Below are 14778 nucleotides of genomic sequence, written 5' to 3'. Positions count from 1 at the left end.
TCAAAACCCTGACACCTTGACTGTGGAAGGACCTTGGAGCTATTGTCTCCCTAAGCTTCTGGGAGTGTGGCACTCAGGAGACTAAGGCAACCATTTGCTCCTGCTGCCTCACTCTGAGCTTTTGGATTTAGCCAGGTAAATGTCTCAGTTTTACTGCTGAGGAAAAGTCATGCTCTGAGGATAAACTCCTGAAACCAATACTATTATCCATAAGGAGCCTCAATAACTTTAGAAGCAAGGATTTTGCCTCATCAGTGAACCTGTTTAACTCCCCCCCACACACAACAGCTGCATGGTGTTCTTGTGTTTAGACAGTTTCATGTGTTTCAATGTGTGTCCACTGTCTCTTGCCCTGTCACTGGATACCATGGATAAGAGTCTGGTGCAGTCTTCCTCATTTCCTTCCATCAGATTTCTAAACATTGATGAGATTGTCCCCGAGCCTTCAATTCTTCAGTCTAAATTGTCCTCAGCATCTCCTCAGGGTCCAGGGGACTCCAGACCCTCAGTCTTGTATGTGGCCCTCATATATCCAAAGACTCCCAGGTTCCTCTACTTTTACCCGTGGTGGGAAGAGATTTGTATTGCTTCATACTGCATGAGAAATGTCCTCTTCTCTTTTTCCATTAACAGAGAAGAAGTCTGAGAATCCAGCTGCAAGTCCAGGTAAGAAGCTCTGTCTTGTTTTGCTGAGGCCTCTGCATGAATTTGTATGCTCTGGGAGATGGGCAAGAGGATATGCTGGGGGAGTGCAGACCTCTGTGAAAAAGCCATATCCTTCATGGGCTGTAGGAGAGTCTGAGTTGATAAATCAGTTGATAAATGTGATTGCCCCGCTCTTTACCTTTAGGTAACCTCTCAGAGCTCATACATCTCCTGGGCTTTTCACTGTGCTGGGATGTCTCAGGGACTCAGCATAGACAAGGTGCAATGAAACCCAGTTTGCCCCCAGGGACTCACACCATGCTCATCACCCAGACAGGGATGGAGCGCTATTTTACCTCCTTCATTGGGGATCTAAGACCGTAATTGTGGAGCTGTTGTCCCCAACTCCAAGAGCACTCTTTGAAAAGGAAACTTTGCTTTAGGAATGATGAATCAATGGGTGCAGAGGCAGAGTCAGGAGGTACAGCTGAACTGCCTCTATCATCAGCCAACAAGATGATCTTAAGAGTCTCTTTTAACCTAAATGATTCTATGCTCACCTAAATTATAAGTCTCTTCGATTCCCTGTGCTTGGTTTCTCCCCTTATGTATTGCCATGTGTCCTTAACACTGGATTTTAGGGCCATGGTTTGTCATCAGGAGAGCCTTTTCCCATTCATGACCTCTAAGTACTGGAGCTGTGTGATCATCAACTTTAACTTCCTAGGACAGATGAGAGCAAAGCCTCATACAAACTAAAGAGGAAGGACCATGTCAGAGCACGGCCACCACTGTAAGGCAGTTTTAAAGAAGTACAAAATTAAACATACAGAATCCCGACAGAGCTGGTTTTTTTTCATCTCTCCATCTGGTTGTGATAGTAGTCACTGGATTCAGAAGATCCTTAGTGTGTCTAAGTGATGTGAGTGCACACTGATTCTTTTTCTGGTTTTGCTGACCACTGGGCAGGTGTGACAATTCACAGATAGACTTTTGGTTTTGTTTCTAAATGCATGGTTTGTAGCACACGAAGAGAAATCAGGCAAGCACAGTGAGTGAACAAGTCCAACTTGACCCCCCTCTCTTTTGTCAGAGTGAACAAATCAGGGCTTTGAAGAAACAATATTTCCTGAGATAATAGGCCATAAAATTCAAGTCTTGGAGACAGAGTAGTAGAAAAGCTTGGTCAGTCTAGTCTTCACCCTTGCGAGGATAGAGGTTTTGGTATTTTAGTGTTGACAGCTGAATGACAATTCTACACAGGGTAGGGAAGCCCGGGGATATTGCCAGTTACCTTCCTCCCTCAGTCTGGGACTGTTCATATCAAGATAAGTCAGCTCCGGGTTGTTCTTCCACAAGTTTCGGGAATGGGAAGAAAGAGCTTCGGCAGGAGTGTTGTTTTCCAGCCACGCCACATGGTGTCACCAACAGCCCATCCACTTCTCAGCACATGACACATCTGCTTGGATCTGGCAGTGATGTAACTCCGAGGACTGGACTGAGGGGCTGCAAGCTGCCATCAGGGCAGGCTGAATGGCTTTTATTTCCAGTCCTATCTCTATATCTCCCTGCCAGCTTGATTTCTCTTACTTTTGTTTTTCCTTCTGCTGCACTGTCTCCTGTTAGTTGTCTGCTACCAGTCGGACAGGGACGAGCTTCGTCGCCGGGTCATCCACTGGCTGGAAGCTGAGATTATCCCAGATGGGTGGTTCTCCAAGGGCAGTAACTACAGTGAAGTCCTGGACAAATATTTCAAGGCAAGTAGAGCAACACCTGCCTCAGAGCCCAAACAACATTTCTCATCTTGTCACTGCATAATAGCTGATGTGCCCCTAGCTGAGAGGCTCCAGTGTGTAATGTGCTTGTCAAACTGGGTACCAGAGGGATCTGATAAGTCCTACAGCCCGATGTGTTATTGGCTGCCTGCAGCAGCCACTGACTGAGCCACTCTCACACCTTGTGATGACCAGATGCAGAGCATCTCTGGCTCCTGGTGTCTGACCTGCCCTGAGGAAAAGGAGGAGGGCAAGCTACATGTGCCTGTAGCAGAGTTGTCTCTGTAGAGAACTAATTTCAGAGGTAAAAAGCCAGAGGAAAAGAGGTGAAAGTGCTGGAAATGCAGGAAGCTGTGGCAGGGGCTGCTAATCTTTTATTCCAGGTAGTCTCAAGGCCATGCTGAGATGGGTATAGGGGACACTTGGGGGCCTCAAGGAATATGTCTCAGTTGTGGCTGAGAGCTGGCAGTTCCCTAATACTCTGCAGAGTGAAAGGAGCCACTTGAGTCTTGGGCCTTGCCATAATCCTGTTCTTCCCTCCTCCCTGTCAGTCTGTCCCTCAGCCCATCCACACCCCCTTCTGTAACCAGCAGATCCCAAGCTTCTCCCATGCTCCTGCAACATGTACTGCTGTGTCCCTCCCCCTCACACCTGGCTCCTGATAGAGACTTGAGAGCATTCAGGATGGAGCTGGAGGAGCAGGTGAGGAAGAGGGGAGAGCATTTAAATCATGAGCTGTTGACAGTGAGAGATTAATGGTGCCTGACAGGAATTAGCACTACAAACAAATTTGCTATGGCAATGGCACTCCCCGGTGAGACAGAGGAGCTGGTCCCCTCGCTCCACAGAGCATCCTGACATTTGCAGCCTTTAATGCTGCACTCTCTGTGGACATCTACCACCCTGGGCACTCCTGTCAGTGCCTACCAGCAGACAAAAGTAGCAGTGTCCTGTATCAGTCCCTCTCCCTGCAAATGTGCTGTCCCCAGCCACTTTTGCAAAGTCACCCCCAGTCATGGGCTTTGCTGAAATGCATGAGCCAGCCACAGGCTTGTTTCACTGTCATTGCACAAGCCGTTCACACCTGCTGTCCCCATGCCTGTCAGCATACTGGTGATATCCTGAGGCTGCAGCTCAGAGGCAGGGAGCCTCATGTTCTCTTTACTGTCCAACTTTTTCTGGAGCACTGGTCCCAGCCACCGGGTGAAAGTTCTTATGGCAAAGAAATACCTCTGCTTGTACCAAAGGGAGAATTTCAGTGGCCAAGGTCAACAGTATGAGATTCAGTAAGGCCAAGTGCTGGCTCCTGCATTTGGGTCATAATCCCAGGCAGCACTACTGGCTGGGGAAAGAGTGGCTGCCAAGAGAGATGGTAGAGTCACCATCCCTGGAAGGGTCCCAGAAACAATTGGATATGGTCCTTGGTGCCGTGGTTTAGTTGATAAGGTGGTGTTCAATCAGAGGTTGGACTCAGTGATCTTGGAAGTCTTTTCCAACCTTAATGATTCTGTGATTCTTTGTCAAGTGGTAATCCACTTTTTCAACTACCTTATTCTTAAAGCTTTGAAACATTTTTAAAGCAGAATTCAGAGTTTGGAACAACCTGGGACAAATAAAGGCAAAGCAAACCAAACGAATTCAAACACACAGAAATTTGTGTCAGCAACAAATGTCTGCTGTCACTGGAGAAATTTTGTCATACTAAGCTGTGGGGCTCTTCATGCCCCGCATTCCTGCAAATGGCCTATTTCCTGTCCTGCATGTAGTGCATGTAAGCATTGGAGGCATAGTTGAAATAAAGCTTTTCCCTATTGTTCTTCATGGGGAGGTTTGTAGATATGGCATTGAGCTATTTCCCTCCTGGAAGCCTGATTTGTGGGGCTCACTAGGATGTGCTTTGTTCCTCAGGCAGGCCATGACCTCGAAGGACATTATTTAAAGAGGAGCAAGGCCAGTAGTGGGAAGCTGGTCCATTTTGGAGGATCTCTGTGGGAATGCCTTAATGTATATAAACAGTTTCGAAAGGCAAGAAAACTCAACAGGCTGGGTCATTAAGAGAACTGCAGTCATTTTCACCAAAAAAAAGCAGGACAAGAGGCTTCAAAGTCTAGTGGAAGTTGACATGTAGAACAGTTAGGCAGGATAATTTCCCTAGCCCCAGATGTTTCTCCTGAAACAGATAAAGGTAACAACAGTTAGTGTCTATTCCAGCATTCCTGAGAGCACTACACAAGGAGCCACAGTGAACTGCCCCAATCACACAGCAAAAATTAGGTAGCAGCAGTCTGTGTGCAGGATTAATTTTCCACTCACAGCAATGCAACTGTCTCTGAGGGGGCACAGCAGTTTCTGCTGAGTGCCCAGCACTGTGGTGTCACATCTCCAAACAGGAAAGCAAAATGCAATTACTTCTTCTGAAGTACAGCCAGGATTTTGGGGCTAAAAACACTGCTCTTCAGTGCCAGGAGTCTCGTCAGGACCTTAAGAAGTTGATGGTGAGGTGTTGTGCTATTGCATTAAATTTTTTCCCTGGTATCAGCAGAAAATTGCTTCCTATGATTTTTCCTTTTTGTCATTGTCAGAGTCCAGGCACAGTTTTGGATTTACACATATTGGAAAGCTGACACCTCCTTGAATACAGCTGGTCTGCTTTAAGGCAGGAGGTATATAAGAAAGCTAAGAGCTGGCTGAAACAAAGAGAAGAAATAGGGTTAGAGCCATAAATCAAGCAGCAGGAGGTGAATGAGAGGCAGTGGAGCTTATCTTGTGAGAACAAGGCTAGGATCATATCTCTTGTATTCTGAGGATAATGTGGATATGTTGCTGCTTTTCTCTAAGCCTCTTTCTTTGTGAAAAAGAGGGATAATGGAACTTGTCTCACCAAAGCTTCAAAATGCTATGTGCATATGGAAGAGGAAGAAGGAAGGGGTACTTTTGAACTAATAAATGAGAGCCTCTCACATCTTCCCATCTTCCCCTACAGAGCTTTGATGATGGTGATTCTCGCTTGGACTCCACTGAATTCCTGAAGTTTGTGGAGCAGAATGAGACTGCCATCAACATCACCACCTACATGGACCAGGAGACCAACAGGTTGCTTAGGTGGGCAGTGGACAGGATGCCAGAGGGAAGGCCGCGGGGGGTAGATGTGGTAGAATGAAACATGGAAATTCACTCATGGTAAATATCAATTAGGGTTTGCACTGACAGGATTAGCTGTGTACGAAGTGGCTTCTTACTTAAATAGGTGTGAACACCACACAAGAGAAGCAGTCCTATCTCTACCTTTCATGTTAGACATGTATTCCAACCGTCTTTTGCCTTTAATCTAGTGCTCGTGCAGCCAGAAGGGAGTTGGGTAACAGAAGATTTGTCATCTTCTTTCTATTTCCTAATACATTAGCTTTCCTGGGGACTCCCCTCACCTTTTGCCTAATAGCTAGATCCAGTGCAAGGAAGATGGTGGAAAACACTGTTCATATACAGCCTATAGTTTGAGAGATTTCCCTCTTTCTTTGTCTGCTATTGTGTGAAAAAAAAGGCCGCTTGTGGTTCTGTTGTGCTTGCACCTCTACCTGTGTGACAGCATGTAGATGTCAACAAATGTGGATGTCCTATTCCTGCTGTTCTGAATATTCCCCCACTGCTCAGCCCTTTGCCAGCCAGAGAGTATTTTGTGACTGTTTTTCTTTTGTCTGTATTCCATGATGTTTCCTTAGAGAAGCCACTTCTGCAAGACATCTTGGAGTCTCCCTACTTCTTAATGTTTTTACTCACCTGCACTCTGAAGACAGTAGAGCAGGGACTGGCCTAGCACAGCCGTGTGCAGAACAAGCCTCTGTGTTTCCTTTCAGGGGACTCTGCGTAGATGCCCTCATCGAGCTGTCAGATGAAAATGCTGACTGGAAGCTCAGCTTCAATGAATTTCTCAAGTGCCTCAGCCCATCCTTCAACCCACCAGAGAAAAGTAGGAACTCCTCACTTATCTTGGGGAACAAGAGGGGTCCTGGGAAGGGAGCAAAGAAAAGAGATCAGCTTCACGCCAGACATCGGGTGCTGTAACTCCACTGCCATAGATAATTTTAATATATGCTTGCCTCTCATCCAACAGTACTCATTGTCCCTGCATTGTTGAAAGCACTGCTTTCACTGCCCCAGAGCTCCTGCACTTCTTGTGATGAGAAAGGTTTGGATTTTAGAAGCAAGGATGTAGGTTGAATGGGTATGGTATGCTTGTAAGGTCAAGGCATGTATTTAACAGTGCAGAGGTTAATCATGTGAAGAGTTCACAGCCAGATAACTTAGGAAACCAAAGTCCTGCTATGCTCTGCCTTTCACAGAGAGCCCCCCTGGTGACCATCTCAAAGTTCACTATCCTTCCAAATCATCTCCCCAACTTATCCGCACCCTGATCAGAATAACCCAAGCTTTCATTTCAAGGATTCTTTTCTTTGTATAACAGATAAGGAAATTCAAACAAATCCAACACTCAGATTTCATTTGGAATTGAGAAATTGAAATGTGTTCTTCTGAGAAAGAAAAACAAAGGATTGACTTTCACAATTTATACTTTGGCTGATTTCATTCACCAAATTCAGCATTAATATTTTAGTCATGAGGACTGGTGGTTGGGAGAAGGCAGGCTTCCCCTTAAACTTAATCTTCTCTCTCAAGGCATGTCCAAAGTGTGTTGTCTTTAGCCTGCTCGCTCTCTCACAAGCACTGCCCTTGTTTTGTGCCTCTTCAGAGTGTGCCCTGGAAGATGAGACCTATGAGGATGGAGCAGAGACCCAGGTGGAGTGCAACCGCTGTGTCTGTGCCTGTGGGAACTGGGTGTGCACCGCAATGACGTGCGAGGGTCCGTATGCTCTCCAGAAAATTACTGTGTTTGGGTTTGGACAAAAGGAATTCTCACTCTCTGTCCTTCTGAAGGCATCAGCTATGCAGGGTTCTTCTCTCCAGCTTTTCCACAGCTTCTCCATGGGTGGTTTCTGCATAACCCATAACCATATGTTCCATGTTAGTCAAACCCAAGCTGGTGCTGTTCCACAGGTTAGAAAGTGTGTAACTGGGCTAAGGGCAATGCTGCTGGGGTTTGTAGTTTGGATTTGGTGTCACGAAAATTCAGTACTGAATTTTCCAGACCAGAGCTACTCTGCATCCACTGGCATAGACCAAATAGGTCACTGGCTGCTACTGTATGTGTAGTGTGAGCAAGTCGGCTTTCCTGTATATCCTCACTGTATCTCTGTTTATGGAATTTGTAAAACAGGATCTAGGATCCTGTATTGATCAAGAAGGGATATAGGAACCTTTATCCAATACCAAGAAAGCACTTTAGCTTCTTGCCACAAAAGCTGTAGAATAATTGTGATGAAGGGAGGTGGTGCTCATAGTAAGGCAGGCTTCCTCCTTTGGAAAGCCCTTAAACTTACACAGCCACGCTACAATTGTGAGAGGTCATGGGGCAGTTGTGAACAACAGCTCTGTTTCACCTTCTCGCAGGTAGTCCAGGGCCAGTGGAATGCCACTTTTGCCCTGTGTTGGCAAATGTATGGGTCCTTCCAAAGGAGCCGCATCCATCCTCCTAGCATGGTGCTAGATTTTTCTGGCCTTCTACCCTAGAAACACAGCCCTTGCTGCATTTTTATATCATATTTCCCTAGAAACCAGGCCCTTGCAGGAGCTTTGTTTCAATGCTCTATGGGACCTGCCAGGAGTACGCTAGTTCAGATCTATTGTCAGTAGCTTGGGCAGAGTAAGAGAGAGGGACACAGCAGCAATGTGTACAGGGCTTTTCACGTTTATCTGATCTTCTGCAGCAGAGGCTTCAGGATCATCTCAGCTCAGACTTAGCTGTAGCAACAGGAACTCAGCTGAGAAAAGACAACAGTAGTATTAAGAGAGCTGGCAGAGGAGCTGTGTGCAGGTGTCATAGATGAAGCAACAGAATGAGAGACTCTTTCTTGCCTCCCCAGAAACAACCTTCAAAGTTGCTATGCAACACCTGATCTTGCTGCCTACTTTGTTCCCTGCATCCATGACAGAAGCATACAATGGGATAACAATTCCTTGACTTTCTGCCCATGTCAGAGGAGCAGAGAGGATAGAGGCTATTGTTAGAGGCATAATAAAACTGAAGATGAAACACATCAGCAAATTACATCTTCATTGGGCAAAACTACCTCTTCATTAGGTATCAGTTATTGTACTTGGGTAGCACTGAGCTTCCATTTATCCCCTACAAGAGGCCAAGATGCTTGAACTAATTATAGGTGTTTATTTTGAATAACATGCAGCCTCTTCCATGTGGTTTTATTATCAGTTACATAGGTGGGAGAGACAGGGACAGACTGCACACCCAAATTGTGAAGTCCTAGGCAGCCACAAGGCCTGTTCTCTTTCTAAGAAGCCAACCCATACCATCTTCCAGCAAAGGCTTCCTAAGCTTGATTTATGCTGTGGCTGACCTGCCTCTCTTTGTTCTTCATTGTTCAACATCTGAAATCTGCAACCCCTAATTGTGAAACACTAAACTCCATTTCTGCTTCCAGGGAGGAATGAGAAGGTACCTGCTCAGACACACCGAGCTGATCAAGATTTGACTGAGGAGGAGATGGCCAGATACGTTGAGGAACTGCAGAAGCATCAGGTTAGCATGAGGCTGGGAAGTTATGCTTGCACTAAGCCTCCCCTTGCCAGATGGGTTTCTTCTGTTTCTGTCGCTTGGAGACTTTTGGTAGAAGGGGGAACAGAGTAAATCTCTTGCTGTGGGGACAAATACAGGTGTGAGGCTTTCAGTTAAAAGCCGGTGTTGGCACTGCCTGTGGATGGACCAAAGACTCAGAGCATTATCAATTCCTGTGTCAGCGCAGAGCTTCACTTCTATGCTCTCTTTCTCTAGGAGACGGCTGAGAAGACCAAGAGAATGAGCACCAAGGAGATGTAAGGGGCCTCCACAGCGGAGGAGCCCAGGAGGATGGGCCCAACCTGCCACCCTGTCCTCCAGTGCTGATCTCAGTATGCACAAGTGTCTGCTACAGTTGCCCAGTCACAGATATTTACATGTATAACGATGGGTTATTTGTTTTGTAATACACAAAGAATGGGGCCAGGAAAGGGGAACAGAGTCCACCTCTTCAGGGAGCTTAATTGCTGGGACCTTGGAAGGCTGGGAGGGACTTAGAGCAGCCTCTGGGACCCTTTCCCAGAGCAGACAGCTGCTCCTCCAAGAGCTAACAGGGATTTCTTGTTCCCCTGGATCTGGGGAAAGGATGGAGGTCACTGTTGGATAGAAAAGGGGGTCTTCAGTCAATACAATTGTCAACACCAGCCTTGGCTGCACAAATACAGGCCTGGCAGTTTTGCGGCTGAACACATGTGCTGCAGGTCATCATTATCCAAGGACCTTACCCTTTGCTTCAAGCTCCTCAAAGCTGATCATCCTGGTATGACACCTGGGAGTCGTGGTGCCATGCTGCTGGCATGAGTCCAGCACATTCCTCCTTGCTTTCCACCAGACTGTCCCCAGCAGCTCCTCCAGTACAACGTAGGCTCCAACACAACATGGTTCCTTTTGACCTCATCTCACTCTTACTCTCCCTGCCCCTTCCTTAGAGGTGCTATCGTATTTTTTTCTTATCACATTCACATGCTGACTTCCCCCTTTTTTTTTTGTTTTAGGTTTTTTTAATATTTTATTTCCTATGGTAATGATTCAGCTTTTGTATGTTCTGTAGCTCTAGATCTTTCAAGAAAACCCAGCGTGTGGGGTTTCTGTTGTTGACAGTGCTGTAATGCCCGTGCACAGTTTGTATTGCACTGCACTCAGCCGCCACAAGCACCATGGGGGAATTGTAAGCCTTGCGCTACAGGGTATTTCCCAGCTGGAGATATTGTCCCTCTTGGAAAGAAGAGATAGGGCTGGATGTAATTAGTTTCACCAGTCACAGATTGCCACTGCAGCTCTCTAGCTCTCACTCCCTTAGCTAGCATTGACCATGAGCTCAAAGTCTGTGCCTTTCTAATTGCTCAAAGCAGTCTAGGGACAGAGGGACCAGGCAATCCCATTAGTACAGTGTCTTAAAAAACTTAACTATGTAGAAAACTGTTTAGTTGTGCTGGTGGCATCATCTTCCTCTGGGTGAGGCAGTAGCATTATTATTTGATTACAGGTATGAGTTTGGAGTCAGGGCTGGAAGCCTAATTACTGACGCATTTCTCAATGTCATTGATCAGACCACCTTTGACCACTCTCACATTCCTTCATAGTTCAGTTTCATCCCACACATTTCTCAGAGCATTGGTCCTCGATGTAAAAGAAATGCTGTTTTGTTGATAGTCACCTCTGTAGCCTGAAGCCCAGCTGATTTTCTTATGCAGTTGTCAAATGTACTTTGTGCACAGCTGAACATCCATGTTCCCTTTCATGCCTGTGCTGTGCTTCCCAAGCAGTTGCATGTGCCCTGATCGACTGCTTGTGACTTCCATCTTTCTGTTTGTGAGCAACTTCAGTGGTTGTTGCTGTATATCTTGCATCTGCAAAAGCTTGTCTGGATTGAGTGAAGATCAGCAGGACTTTTGTCCCAACCTTCCCTTTTTTGCACAGTGCTTTCCTTGGAGAGGAGGAACGAGCTGTTACCTAGAAGTATAGGAAAAGAAGAAAGCTTGGTTCCTCCTGTGCTCTTTCCTGTGAGACAGATCTGTTAAAGGCTGTCTGGTCTTTGAGCTGTTTTCCTGATGTTAAGCCAGAGGATTTCCATTGACTCTGGTATAGTGCCACTTTTCCAGTGAGAATTATAATGTACCCTGCCATGGAGGTTTCGGCATCATAAATACAGAAGGAGACTGGGGTGTTTTTTCTCATGAGGGCCTGAATTTGAGCAGCTGTCACCTGTGAAGGTGAGAGGAATGAGTCCATATGAGCTGAGAGTAATGTGGACAGTGCTACACTGGGACAGAGTTATTGTGTTCTGGTGGCACTGGAAGAAGTGGTTGGTGAAATAGGAGTACCCATTAGACATAGGCTTGCTCCTTCTCAAGAGTATGAGCAAAAGTAGATGCTGGATCTGGAGTCACAGGAACATTGTTATTAAATGTTTTGCTTTATTCCAGCCCTGCTCTAAAAGGTAGTTAGTGCCTCCCAGATCACTTCCTTCCAGCTCGGGTTGTTAAAGTGCCTTAGAGAAAACTCAACAGCATGCCTTAAAGACATTCCCTGGACCGGGGATAACATCTTGTTCAGTCAGGAATATCTCCAACTGTGAAAACCAGAGCACATGCAGGAAGGGGAGGCGAATGCACGGCTTCAGGGCTTCTGTAGGCTGCACTGTGATGTGTTCTCTGTGCTGTGGCTGTGCAGCCATGTAGATGGGGGTGGCTGCTGGGGCAGAGATGTGTGCTGGCAGCTGAGTTTTACAGAGCTTGCTCTTGCACTGAAGGTGGAGGGACAGGCTGTGGTCTCCGGCAAGCTGAGCTCTCCGAGAAGCCATACAACAGATCCCAGGGTAGCCTCGGGCAGCAGGCTGGAAGTGCAACAACAGTGCCTCTGGAAAGGGCTGCTGCCTGTGGAACCTTTTCCTCTTTGTGCCCCACAAAGGGACACAGTGGAAAGCGGGTCCTGTTCTAAGGGCAGCAGTTCTCAAAGGAGACCAAAACATCTTGGCTCCCTGCACAGAGAGGAAGGTTAGCCCAGACTGAGCAATGCTCAGGCTTCTGCAGTCTGGTCAGTCCCTAACTTCTGCAGGGTGACTTGGCTGCTGGGGAAGGAAGTGCTGAATTTCAGCCATTGCCCTCTGGGACTACAAGGGGCAGGGAAGGTGTTTTGTTTTGTTTTGTTATAATTTTCCCAAAAAAACAAATTTAAGCAACAAACAAAAAAGTCACACTCCACCCTCTATATTCCCTCCTGTGTGTGTGTGAAATTTATCAGTATTCTGTAGGTTTCCTTAGTGCACTTATTTTACTTGATTTTGTAATTTTTTTGAAGCAGGGGCGTTTGGATATTACTGCCAAATAAATGAAACAAAATTTTAAAAATAACATTTGTTTGGTTTATTTTTCACAAGCCACACAACTTGTTTTCAAAAAAAAATCATCTGTATTTGCACATTCATACACAGATCTCAGTGTATTGGACAAATGTGAGACGTGATTGTTTTATAGCTGAGGAATCAGGTGGAAAGAACCCATAGGCAAGTAAAAACAATAACTAAAGGCCTTGAAAATGTGACTGAATGGTGAAATAGCCTTCAATGGTGTTGTATGACAGGAGGAGGTGTCCTACTGTTCATCTCCCCTCTAAGTGTAATGCCACTGCTGTGAGTGCTTCTGTGCAGATAATGGTCTGACAGAAGAGAAAGCTGCCTTGCTTTGTTCCACTTGGTGTGCTCCTTCCAAAGCTGTTAAAAAAAAACAAAACAAAACTGAACAATTCACAAACATTGGCTCTTCCAATGTTATTTTTCACACCAAATGGCCTCTTTAGCATGTACCAGCTGCTGCACATGCAGTCTTTTCTGTGGCATTCCCTGCCCATTCACTGCTCAACTGCAAAGTAAGGCTGTTTTATTACTGCAATTTCTACTGGGGGAATTTCCCAGGATTTTAAGAAGAAATTAATGGAAGCGGCAGTCACAAATTTAGCTAGGTGGCACTACAAATACTTTGCCTTGTGCTCCATGCATATTTACTGAAGTAAAGTGGTTTTGAGGTGGGAGAGAGGAAAAGCAAAAATTCTGTTGCCTGCTGCTTGTAGAGGCCTGGGAAAAGCTCTGACTTGTTTATGGAGTTAAGCACATCTGAGTATTAAATTGCTGCACTATAGTTATATACCCTTAATCACAATTCTCCAGTGCTGTTAAACTTCAGGTTGAGAAACAGGCTATTTAAGTGGTTGATCAAGACTCTGAACAGCATTTGTAAGGTATTTATTAACTTCAGTTCTGAAGACAGGAGCAGACTGATCTATAATAAGACTCGGTTACTGAACCATGTCACAGGACACACCTTGAGGAGGACCAGCCTTAAAGCACTACAGAAGACAAGAGCAAAATCCAGATGACCTTACTCTTGTGCTTACATAAACTCTCCTAAAACTGTCCTGGAACAGCACAATGTTTGTAGAGTGGGGAAAATTATGTTGATAAGAAGTTAACGATACTGGTGAAGTGTCTGTTCTGCAGCTATCTCTGGGTTCACATCAGGGCTTATATTTGTGAATCTACAGACTCTTGGAAAATAAATGAAACCAGTCCAATGGAAATTGACCTGTTCATTCCTACCCACTATGGCACACTTTTTTGAAGGCTGGACATAGCCCTGACAACTTCCTCCTCTCAGCAATGGGAGCTGTCACATGAAAATATTTGCAGTGGTAAAATCCAGAGTTCTTAAGAGCACCAAAGGAAAGACAAGTGGACCATGGGTTTCGTCCAGAGTGTTCTGGACACTTTTGAAGTCAGCATTTTTGCTACTTCATACCTTTTAAATTCTTGGCTGGTACATGCAAACTGATTTTGTTTGTGTTTCTTCCAGTCTAAGATGACAGAGACTTTTGTGTACATGAAGGGTTTTGAGCAGGTGGGAGGTTGCTATTCCCTTCTTTTTGGCTTCTCTATGCAACACAAGGAAGCAAGTTTGCTTCTGAAGCCTGGACTTAGTCGAGGCAAAAGTTCCTGTGGGTTGTGAATCTTCTCATTTTTATCCCACATAGATACTGTTTCTTCTGATGATTACTGATAATTACTACTGTGTTCAAAGAGCAATGAACTGAAATCACAGATCCTGACTTGCCTGTTTGTATATGTACAGTAAAACAGGGGTCAGCTCCATGTCGATCAGTGACCAGCATCAGATCGCTTTGCCTGATGGACTTGTGTGTTATGGATTAACTCCTGCAATGCCCTGGCTCAAGACCAAAGCTGTCTTTTCACATCCAGGCAAGGACACGAACTGAGGTACTTCTGGGAGTACCTCCGTTTTGGTGCTCCACAGCAGAAGCTCAAAGAACGACGAAGCGTTTTGGCTTGCAAGTGACCTCAAAGATCGCTCAGTTCCAACCTCCCTGTTCTTCACGGACCAAATCAGACCCAGCCTTGGACAGAACACCCGCTGACCAGGGATGCTGGGCCAGGCTCTCCCACCAGCTGCCACAACGGGGAGGCCATGTGGCACATGGTCTCAGGCAGCATCTCTCCTTGGGACTCCGAAGATGACCAAAAGGGACAGAGGAAAGGGTATGGTTTCGTGTTACGCTTAGCAGCCCCGGTGTCCCGAGCTTGGTGTAAAACACTTGGGAGGAAGCAGGTGGCATTTTCAGCCGGCGGTTCCGCATCAGCCCGGCAGGCCAGGCCCGCCG

The 14778-nt window shown here is 46.0% G+C and overlaps 1 protein-coding gene across 1 annotated transcript in view; it reads left to right on the top strand.

Annotated features, from left to right (window-relative positions):
- Positions 1-12461, top strand: part of FSTL1 (follistatin like 1) — a 52313-nt gene extending 39852 nt beyond the window's left edge. The window contains exons 5-11 of the mRNA XM_088159022.1: positions 634-666; positions 2272-2402; positions 5404-5522; positions 6275-6387; positions 7168-7278; positions 8975-9072; positions 9325-12461. Coding sequence (XP_088015148.1) covers positions 634-666; positions 2272-2402; positions 5404-5522; positions 6275-6387; positions 7168-7278; positions 8975-9072; positions 9325-9369 — 650 coding nt within the window. The 3' untranslated portion in view covers positions 9370-12461. The remainder of the gene's footprint in view (positions 1-633; positions 667-2271; positions 2403-5403; positions 5523-6274; positions 6388-7167; positions 7279-8974; positions 9073-9324) is intronic.
- The last annotated feature ends 2317 nt before the right edge of the window (positions 12462-14778 follow it).

Source organism: Sturnus vulgaris, chromosome 2 (assembly GCF_052056855.1).
Source record: "Sturnus vulgaris isolate bStuVul1 chromosome 2, bStuVul1.hap1, whole genome shotgun sequence".
Taxonomy (NCBI): Eukaryota; Metazoa; Chordata; class Aves; order Passeriformes; family Sturnidae; genus Sturnus; species Sturnus vulgaris.
This window is presented reverse-complemented; position numbering and strand designations above follow the sequence as displayed.